The sequence below is a fragment of the Phoca vitulina genome, unplaced genomic scaffold (assembly GCF_004348235.1).
Source record: "Phoca vitulina isolate PV1807 unplaced genomic scaffold, GSC_HSeal_1.0 scaffold5, whole genome shotgun sequence".
NCBI lineage: Eukaryota > Metazoa > Chordata > Mammalia > Carnivora > Phocidae > Phoca > Phoca vitulina.
In genome coordinates this window covers 79178184-79188942 of record NW_022589708.1, presented here as the reverse complement: position 1 = coordinate 79188942, position 10759 = coordinate 79178184, and the positions used below count along the sequence as shown (strand labels likewise).

The 10759-nt window shown below is 46.6% G+C and overlaps 1 protein-coding gene across 2 annotated transcripts; it reads right to left on the bottom strand.

Moving 5' to 3' along the window:
• Positions 1-3107: 3107 nt before the first annotated feature.
• Positions 3108-8900, bottom strand: GJB2 (gap junction protein beta 2). 2 transcript variants are annotated; one of them, XM_032402509.1, is made up of 2 exons: positions 8687-8900; positions 3108-5155 (listed from the first exon to the last, which is right to left on the bottom strand). In XM_032402509.1, exon 2 carries the CDS (start codon positions 5136-5138, stop codon positions 4458-4460), a length of 681 nt encoding a protein of 226 aa, XP_032258400.1. In that variant the 5' UTR covers positions 5139-5155; positions 8687-8900; the 3' UTR covers positions 3108-4457. The 2 variants fall into 2 exon arrangements, with proteins under 2 accessions (XP_032258400.1, XP_032258401.1); XM_032402510.1 differs by lacking the exon at positions 8687-8900 and adding an exon at positions 8444-8504.
• Between the last annotated feature and the right edge of the window lie 1859 nt (positions 8901-10759).

Sequence of the window (10759 nt, the reverse complement as noted above, 5' to 3'; positions counted from 1 at the left end):
AAATGGTAAATATTCTTAAGTATTTTTGTAAGATCCTTCACAAAGTTTGTCATAATATCCTTACTATTAAGATGAAAACTTGTGAATTAGATGCAGCTAAGTACATTTATCCTTAAAACTCCAAACTCAAGTCATGCCGATAAGATGAACTGACATTGAGCTGGAAGGAAATCTTGGGTGGTTGTTCCATATTCAACATTTTTATTGGCTTAAATAACTATAGAGAAAGCAGGCTAATTAAACTGACAGATGACATAAAGTTGGAAGGAATTGCCAATGAACTGAATACAGGGCTCAGAAAGATCTGGATGGACTAGAGGGATGAGCCAAAATCAGCAAGATGAAATTTTGACAGGGAAAATGTAGAGGCTTGCATGTAGGTTGGAACGTCACATATACTACAAAGTTTGGTAGGAGGTGGGGGTGGGACAGTGGGAAGGAAAGGGGAGGGGGAGTGGTCTGAAAACTTGGAACCACCGCGATTGTTCATGAACAAGGCGGTGGTTCAACAATTTATGGCCCAGTCGTTCTATGGAATATTGTATTTCTGTTAAAAAGAACAAGTTAGTTCTACACATACTGGCCCGGAAAGATTTCCAAGGCATAGTACTAGATGAGAAGCTATCACAGAAAAAAAATATGTAGGAAATGCAAAGTGGTTATGTATGTTGGTGTGTATATGTATATAAGTATCTGCAATGGCATAGAGAAAAGACTGGAAGGATATACATGGAGAGGTTAATACTTCTAAGCAGGGTTGTGAAATGAGACGTTCACGTTTGACTTTATATACTTCTGTATTTAATTTTCAATGCAAATATATTTATATATTAATTCTGTAATTACATCAATCACCTTGGTGGTCTTGTAACTGAAGGTGAAGAAAGGTGATGAACGTTCAAAAAGCTCACTTGAGTCAATGTGTCTAGAAGAGTCACCCCAGCGCTGCGCCATGCTGGAGTGCTGCATCTCCCTTCTGGAGGACCCTGACGTACTGAAGAGTATGCCCCCTGCCCTGAGGGGGAGTCTGCAAACTCCTGGCTCTGGAGTGCTAGCGCCTGACTGCCTGAGGTTAGAAATTGTGTTTTATTTATTTAAGAGAGAGAAAGTGAGAGACAGAGCATGAGCGGAGGGGAGAGGCAGAGGGAGAGGGAGAAGCAGACTCCCACTGAACAGGGAGCCCGATGCGGGGCTCGATCCCAGGACCCTGGGATCATGATCTGAGCCGAAGGCAGACGCTTAACTGACTGAGCCACCCAGGCACCCTTGTTTTATTCTTTTTTATTTACTGGTACCTAGTAGGTTGGTACACAGTAGTTACTTAATATTGAATGAACGAATGAGTGACAACTGGGAAATGTGGAGCTGTGGAGCTGGAAAATAAAGTTGGGGTTGAAGTTGGATCTGTTCTCAGTTATTTAAGGTTATTAAGTGGAAAATAGACTTACTTTGGGTCCACCAGAGGGCAGAACAGATGTTATAAACAAGCAGATTTCAGCACAACAATAGGGAATTCTTCTGATGGCCTCCAGCCCCACGTGGTCTGTACTACCCGCCCCTTCTTTGGCCTCATCTCTTCCCATTCTCTCCCTGACTCTGGTGTCCGGGACTTTCTCTCTCCCTGGACGACTCTTCCCTGAGATATCCGTTTGGCTTGCTTCTCCATTTACTGTAGGCTCTTAGCAGAGAGGCCTTCCCTGACCACCCTATACTAAACAGCAATTCTCATTGCCCCTGGCCCTTCCTATTTCCGTTATGCACTTTTGTTTTTCTCCGTTGCACTTATCTGCAGCATATATAATCGACAGGGATTTGTTTGTAGTCTGCCTCCTTCAACATGAAGGCAGAGATTTTGTTTTGTTGGCAGTCTCTGTGCCCAGTAGTTCCTGGCACTCAGTTGCTACTTGGTAAATATTGGCTGAGTAAATAAATAAGTCAAGACGCACAGGAATGGAATGGAGTGTCTCAAGAAGTCAGGACTGCTCCTTAACCCTATCAACACTGGGAAGATGGGGAGTCCCTATGGTGTTGGCTACTAGCTTCCGGAATTAAGGGCACTGGGGGAATTCTAGAAGTCCAACCCACCACACTCCTTTGTGTGATAAGACTGTCTGCTATTGGCCTTTGAGTATGATATGTTATCTCCCTGAGGGGCGCCTTCCCCGTCCGTTCAATAGGAAGAGTACTATCTGAAGGCCTATTCTTGCCAGGGCAGCTGTGAGGATTAAATGAGATCATATGCATAAAACACTTGGTCACAGAGACTCTAACTTTGACTCTCTGTCAAATAAATAAATGAAATCTTTAAAAAAAAAAAAAAGTGTATGGTGTATGGTTCTCCGTAAAAATATTCATAAGTATTATTATGTGTAAAACGCTTTGAGGTCCTTGGGCTGAAGGCTCATTCTACTGAAAGGACGGAAGCATTGTTGGCTGACCGGGGGAGAGCATGTGAGGGCCAGGCCGGCCTTCCGGGGGCAGATACTCACACACACAGGGACAGGCTCACCTGTCGGGCTTATTTCCCATAGAAGTGGGCACTAAGGAAGAAAAAGCAGTTTCACAAGACCAGCTTTGATTACATACAAATATACAGAAAGAAAATCTCCTAGAAAAGACACCTTATGGAATTTTTCTAATGGCTCGGCCAAACTTCACCATGAATCACATTTTTAAGTGTCAGCTTCCATGATTCTTCTAGGAGCCAAAGTGGTTACATGAACCCAACTTGGCATTCTCCAGGTTACAAATCCAGTCCACACATCATACTTCACGTGTGTTTGTCAAAAACCGGTTCGAGGTGAGCATGTGGTTGGGCAAAAATAATCTCTCCTTCTCCCTCCCCTGTCAAGCTTTCTAGTAACAGAGACTTTTCTGTAAGTGGGCAGAAGAATCCCAGAATAGTGGACAGATACTCTGGTAACTTACCCATTTGGGGTTATGAAATAGAAAATATTAACATACAAAACAGGCTATAGATGAAATTAAAATTTGCTCTTCTATTAAAAACTATAATAGATTTTAAATAGCTATTTTATGAATTAATTATATTTTAATATTTTAAATGACATTTGAGACATTACAAAATTATTTTAGTTACAAGCATGTAATTAAAGCTATTATTTATTATTACAAAATGTTTTTACAATGCTATTCTTGGTAACAGGAAAATGTTTACCCTCATTAAAGTATGCTGAGTACCATTTTTTGGAAAACATATCAAGCACAATGATGATATTAGGGTTCAATTTGTCCTACAGAACTGCTAAATATTTATCTAAACTCTAGTTTCTATTTAAAAACAAAGGTCTACCAATTCTATTTTCACTTAAGAAGACTGGATGCTGAAGAGGGAAGCAAACAAACTTTTGAAGTAGATGAAACTTTTTAATCATCAGAATTTAGAGTCTAGTATTTCCATCTGTTCTTTAAAAATGGTAACTACCGCCCCTCATTTTGTTCTGCACCATTAAATTGTACTGTGGCAATAAAATATTCCCAAGCAATCTCTTTCAATCAGTGTTCCTACCATTTACCACAGTAATGGAAAAGGCAAACACTGTAAAGGAAAGAGGCTGTCTTGAGCCAGCCTGTAGTTGGTAGTGGTTGGTGGTCCACCTGGTCCGTATTTCTCATGCAAAATTACACCTAAATTTTGGAAATGAGGCCCTTTGCTATTATAAACCATCTTCTAGGTGGTTTCATGTGTGAGAGGCTGGAATGCTTTCATGTGCTACATACCACAATTAATACAGCAAACAGCTTCTCAGGCACTGCAAATTATTCAAAACTGAAAGGCCGTATTTTAAATTCAGTGATAGTATCTAATTGCACACATATAATAATCTGAGCCTTTGAAATAGGAGGAACATCTAATGGTTTCAGAACATCTTGCAGATCAAAAGAACATATCCCATTTTAAAGTTTTCACTTAAAAAAAAAGCGTGACAGAGTTTGAAGCATTAGATAACCCTGCCCATTGTTAGAGACTAAAACTTCCCAAGCGAATAAAAGAATCAAGAATCTCTATTTCCACCTTTAGTTCGGGGACTATGGCAAAGGGAGCCCTAAGGGGATCAACCCAAACTTCTCAGCGTCCTCTTTAGAACTCGGCATTTCTCTCCTTTCCTCAAAGAAAGAGAAACAAACGCTGATGTCCTTTATTTAAAAACTGAGAGTACCTACACCCATAACCCCAACCAGCACGGGGTTTTACTGGAACTAATTGTAGTAAAAATCAGTATAGGCATAGAATTATGCCTTTGTTTTCAAGCTTTAGGAGAGTAACGCTCTGTTGGAGGCATCTGGAGTTTCACTGAGATCTAGAGCAGTTTCAAATGGTTGCGTTTAAGATAAGAATCTTGATCTTGGGAAATGCTGGTGACCGTGCTTTGACAGCAAAGCACCTGTGCCTCATCCTTTTCACCCTATCTTTTATCCACTAGCTGGGTAATGTGTTAAACTGGTTTTTTTGACTTTCCGGAACAATATCTAATTAGCAAATAACACAATTCAGTGACATTTAGCAGTATGCAAATTCCAGACACTGCAATCATGAAAACCGTAAAGACAGTCTTTTCTGTGGGCCTGGAAACAAAGCAGTCCACTGTATTGGGACAAGGCCATGCATTGCATTTCACTAAACGCTGCATGGAGAACCCGTCATACATGATATAGAAGACGTACATGAAGACCGCTTCAAAGATGACCCGGAAGAAGATGCTGCTGGTGTAGGTCCACCACAGTGACCCTTCGATGCGGATCTTCTGGCTTTTGATCTCTTCGATGTCTTTAAATTCATTCTTTATCTCTCCCTTAATGAACTTCCTTTTCTTCTCGTGTCTCCGGTAGGCAACATGCATGGCCACCAAGAGAGCTGGTGTGGACACAAAGATCAGCTGAAGAGCCCAGAGTCGGATGTGAGAGATAGGGAAATAGTGATCATAGCACACATTTTTGCACCCAGGCTGTAGAGTGTTGCAGACAAAATCGGCTTGCTCATCTCCCCACACTTCCTTTGCAGCTACCACAAGGATCATAATGCGAAAAATGAAGAGGACCGTGAGCCAGATTTTCCCAATACTGGTGGAGTGTTTATTGACACCCCCCAGAATAGTCTGTAGTGTGCTCCAATCCATCTTTTCCTCTTGGCGGTCTGGAAAAGACAAAGTGAACACAATACAGGAGTGACTAGTCAGCACAGAATTTGGGAAATTTCTCTGGGTCCCAGGTAAGTCAGCATTCTTAAATCTCTTCTTGAGCAAACATCAACTCTTACACAACCTCACCAAAAAAGGTGAAAACAAAACCAACCTAGTTTGCCGTAGGATTAGATGTATAGTTCCCAAACCACCTGGAACATGTTTGTATGCGTTCTCTAATAAAGAGTAGCTTATTCACCGGAATAATTCACCCAGTGTTTAGCACATAATAAAGGTTTGGGGGGTGGGGGAGGAGCACCACAAGCAAAAGTAGTCACTAACTTAAAGGCACTAATTAGTGCTGACCCAACTCTCTGCACTCTGCACACTCTGCTTGAGTTACTCAGCACTGGATCAGCACTCAGCTGTTGCATCTGCCTGTTAGCCTCAAGTTTTGGATGATGCCAGTGGGACTGATACTAGCTGAGGCCAGCCTTGCCTTAAAGGCCAATGGGACATCTCCCTGCAGAGCCCCTTTCTTTCTTTTCTTTCTTTCTTTTTCTTTCTTTCTTTCTTTCTTTCTTTCTTTCTTTCTTTCTTTCTTTCTTTCTTTTTTTAAGATTTTATTTACTTATCTGACAGAGAGAGAGAGTGCACACAAACAGGGGGAGCGGCAGGCAGAGGGAGAAGCAGGCTCCCCGCTGAGCAGGGAGCCCGATGCGGGGCTCGATCCCAGGATCCTGGATCATGACCTGAGCCGAAGGCAGATACTTAACCCACTGAGCCACCCAGGTGCCCTTGAGCCACTTTCCTTAAAAATATTTCAGTTCACATTCATGGACTTGGGACGTAGGAGTAAAATGACTGGTACCAATGGTAAAGTTTATATTTAAGGCACTCCCAAGTTAAAATTTCACAAAAGCCTTCATTTCCTTTTTCTACATAAAAAGGTGCAGGTTAGAATCAGTCTTTCCATGCAGCAAAGCCACTCTGCATGGATTTTGGCATACATTTTGTATATGGATTAGTGGTCCTCACTGCCATGCTGGGACTGATTGCTCGGTTAGTACTGAGGGATATCTGTTTGGTAATTGTACCGGTACATTTTTATTTAGGGCTCTGGTTTTAATTTAGAAGCCTTTTAAAGAGGCACACTAAGAAAAATGACAGAAAATTTAACTCAGTGATTCCCCCCATCACTGGTCCTACAGGGTGAGTCACTGCATTGAAGTTTAGAACCAAAGCGTGCTGGGGTATTGTACTACTCATTGAAAAGGGATTTGGAGAAGCCTGTGGATCAATCTTTCATGAGACAGTGGCCTTCTCTTCATCCCAGGATATGAGGTGTCTTCATTTATTCATAGTTACACCCCATCTGTCTCAATCAACCTCTTTTGTAAACAGGATTTCACCTCTCTAGGATTCTGGTGAGTGATCTGTTTTCCACCCCTTCTAAGCTGATAGTGAATCCTCCTTCTTATGTTAAATTCTCTCCTCATTTTGAGCAAGTTGGGTCCTGTTTCCTGATGGACTTCTTAAGCAGGCTTGGAACAAACACCTTTCATCTTGGGCACTGTTGTGGGGCACCAAAGTCTGGCTGAAGCCATCCAATGCCACCTTGGCCAGAGGAGCCAGGAGAGACGTGGAGAAGAGTCCCAGACAGAAAAACTAGGTAAGATTGAAATGTGCTTGGGAAACAGTTAGCCCTACTCAGCTTGACAAAGAGACACATCAACTGGAAGAAACCAGGGTTTAGTCCCAGTTCAGCCCTGACTCTTTCAGACACAGACTGTCTAGGAGGTTCCTAGGTGAGCCAAAAGTCATCTTTTAACCAAACAATTTTATGAAATTAGACAGTCCAGTTCCTCGTCGGCACTTACCAACTGGAAAGCAGAACACTCACTGAAATAAACTGTCCATGGTTTAATTCAGTACATCTGGCTACAAATCGAGGGGTGGGGCTTACGCCTTTGCCTCTTCCAGGGAACCAAGGATCTCACGCTCTACCATCAACCAGTCCAATCATCAACAGTTGAGACAAATTCAGTTCAAAGTAAACCCTATATTGTTGTTGTTTTTTAAAGCTTTTGGTTGAGTTGCCACCAAAATGTTTTAAAGGATCTTTAAAACATCCTTCTAGGAAGAGGAGCAAATTAAAATTTGCTCCCCAGATGAGACAGGGGTAATAGCTCAAGATGGACTAACCAAGCAGGCTGGCATTGTTCTCAATGTTCAAATCATCCAGGGAGCTGCTCTCCTGCCTTTCTTGACCTGGCAGATGGGTCATGGGCAGGCTCCTATCTGGCCCACACCACCCTGTAATTGTTTGGAGTTCCGCCAGCAGTGAGTTGAGGAGCTGGTTCTGTTCTTTAGGGAAGGCACTGGGTGAATCACCAAGTTGCAGAAAAGGCAAAAGGAATTCTCTACCCCTTAACTTCTTCTCAATCCTTACTTTTTGGACGGCTGACCTCTCCACAGAGCGCCCCCACCCCCTCAGAGGCGTCTGTAATTGCGCCTCACTGAGCGCACTAGTTTTGAAAGAGACTCAAAGAGCTAATGGGGACATGGCTGTCACCAAACATCTCAAGACAGGGTCATACCAAGGAAATGGTCACGGTCAGACGGGTCAGGCTGTCAGAAAACTGAAAGACACACATCATTTAGGCTTATTTCCCCCCTCCACTGAGGGAACCTTGAAGGGCTAAAGCAACCGTCCTAAAGAACCCGTTTCTCAGCTGCACACTACCTCATTTGTAAACAAATGTCCTAAAGCTTTCCGTCCAGCTGGAAAAGCCCACCTGGAGATAAACGTTCTTGATTGTTAAGGAAAAAGAGAAGCAACCAAAGTCTCAGCTCAGATTTAGGCTGCGGTTTGGGGCTCTGGGCTCCCAGCGGGCAGGGAGTTCTAGTTAATCTCTGCTGGACCTCGACCTGAGTGATTTTCTTTGCAAAGGCAGTGCGAGGAGGTAAAGGTCAGTTTCCTCCTGTGAAGGCTTCCTGCTACCAAACGAAATGGATTTTTCTTCAGGAACTAAGCCTTCAGCCCATTAAAAACTTCTAGGGGCTGCAGTTAAAGCAAGCCGGCGGCTGTGCGAGAATTTCCCGGGAGGAACATTATCGACAATCAATCACGCCGAGGTCGAACTGTCTCCGGCTGGCTGGCTTCCCCTCCCCCGCCCTGCGCGCCGAACCCGATCACTGCCTCTGGGCTTCGGTTACCACGTCCCCTTCCCCGGCGCGCCGCTGCAAATCCGGCCGGAACAGCCCGATTCGAATTTCAGAACTCGGCCGAAGGAACTCACTCCCTTTTCCAGAAGTTCGCTCTCGCTCCTTGCCCTCCGCCCCAGGTCCGCTGTCGCCTCTGCCCGGGACAAGGACGGCGCAGTGGACTCAGTGCACGCCGGGTCCAGCTGGGGGGACCCGGGTTCCCCGGCCGCGGCCAGGTCCCCGAGGCCTAGCCGTCCCGGGGTCCCTCCCGGCGCGGGGTCCCCCAGCCCAGGCGGTCCCGGGGCGCTGAGGGTCGGGCGCCGGCGGCGCGGCCTCACCTGTGCGGGAGGGAGCGCTCGGCGAGGTCGCGGGTGGCGGCTGTGCGCTCCCCGGGGTCTGGGCGGGTGCTGGCCGCGGCCGCCTCGGCACTGGCTGTGGGCTGCGGCGCCGCCGACTGGCTGCGAGTCCGGGAGAGCGGAGCGCGCCGGGCGCGTCGGGTCTTCAACACCTGCCTGCCCCTGCGACGCCTTTTAACCGCACCCCACACTCCGCCTCTTCCCTGAAGCTATTTAGAAGGTTACGGAGGGGGCGGCTCCTCGCTGCCCGGCCGCCCCCAATGCTGCGGGCGGGGCGGGCAGGGCCTCCCCGGTAGCCAGAGCTTCCCCGGGACCCGGATCCCTCGATCGCCCCCCGAGGTACCGGAGATCCTGGGCCCCGTGGTGCCCCCAAGCACCCCGGAGCGCCTGGATTCCCCTGGGTCCCCAAGCGCCCCGGGCCCCCCTCGCCACCCCAGCCCCTCCGCTCCGGGTCAGAGCCAGGAGAGGCTGAGCCTTGTGACCTGAGGAGGATGCAAAGCCCCAGGCCCTGTCTCCCTGCGTTTTGGGGATGGGTGGGGTTAAAGGATAGTTGTTGTTGCTGTTATTATTATTTCTACTTGGACTAGTTCAACAGTGCTATTGTATTTAAAGCTCTGCTTTAATATATATATATTTTTTAATTATTAGAAAAACAGACGTTCCCAACGATTTGAAGATTTAAGTTCAGGCCGTGGAGGTTCCAGTTCCTTGCGAGGCTCTCCGCTGCAGCGCGGTGGCACAGGGTCTGTTCCCTCCTTGGACTTTGGGTTCAGAGTGGGCGAGCAGGTGGGGCCACTAGGACTGGCCAAGTTCCTGCTTCTTCCTTCCCCCAAAGGCCAACGCCTCCTTGACTTCCCTTTCTGATCGACCACTTTCAACAAAATGCCAAGGGTTAGGGTTGGAGGTGGTGGGGGAGACGAGTTTTGTTCTTGCCAAGGATGGCACAGGGCTTCTCCGAGGGCCCTGGATGTGGATGCCCAGCCATCTGCACCAAGGCAGAGGGTGCTCTACCTGGGCTCTGCCCACTCCCTCCTCCCTTCACAAGGCAGTTACTCAAATGTGGGGTGGGGGAGACTCTGATTATTCAGAAAGAAAGAAAGAGTATGAATGAAGTCTATGGGCCCCCCTTCCCCTGCACACACACACACACACACACACACACACACACACACACACTATGAAAGGGGAGCATGGATAGGCTTTTTGGAGAAGATCCTGGGCTGCTCAGTTCTTCTGGAAGCTTGATCTCGGATTATGAGATCTCATTGTCCACATTTGTTTGGGTATTTTGATGTCTCGAGATGCAGTGGATGGAGAATTAAAACTGCTAGGGCAGGCCAGGCCACGTTGGGGAAGGAGCATCAAGCCTTGGTGGCTGTTACCTGCTCAGGTAACTTGGTTCATGATTCCTGCAAAGAACAGCCAGTGTGGAAGTGCAGGCATGCTCACTCGCTCTCATGCTCACCTTTCCTTAGGTCAGTTTTATGTGAAGCAAAGATGATGATTCACCCTGGCAGAGCAGATCTAGCCTCAGAAATGGATTTCCCATGATTGCCACCATTAGCGTGAAAGCATTGACTTTTCCTCGTAAAACTGGCGCGCCATTGCCATGGGCCAATTTAGGCCATTCTTGTATGGGCGAACGTGAATTTTTTCCTGCGGTTACTACTCCACCTTCCCGCTCTAAGTCTTAGTATATGAAGGAGTGTCGTTCATGAAGAGACAAAGCCCCAAGAGCTGCCAAAAGCCTTTACATGGCCCATCTGAGAGACGTGCTGAATCGGCTTTTTAGAAATTACAAAGCAAAGCCGGGTGGAGTAGAGGAACCTCCTGGGTCTGAGCACACATCAGAGTTGAGGTGGGAGGTGTCTCAGGATGGATGGTGGGGTGCTGGCCGGTAGGCCCCTCCTTTCAGTCCCCCGGCCCCCCCCCCCCACTCCTCCCGCTCGGGGCGCAGGGGCAGCGCTGTTTAGAACTCTGTCTGAGGTGGAATGAAGGAAGGCTCTAGAACCATTGTAGGAAGCTTGCCGGTAAAGATGGTTTGGAGATTGAAAG

Coding starts and splice junctions, on each gene's coding strand:
- GJB2 (XM_032402509.1), bottom strand. CDS start 5,138: ATGGATTGGAGCACACTACAGACTATTCTGGGGGGTGTCAATAAACAC.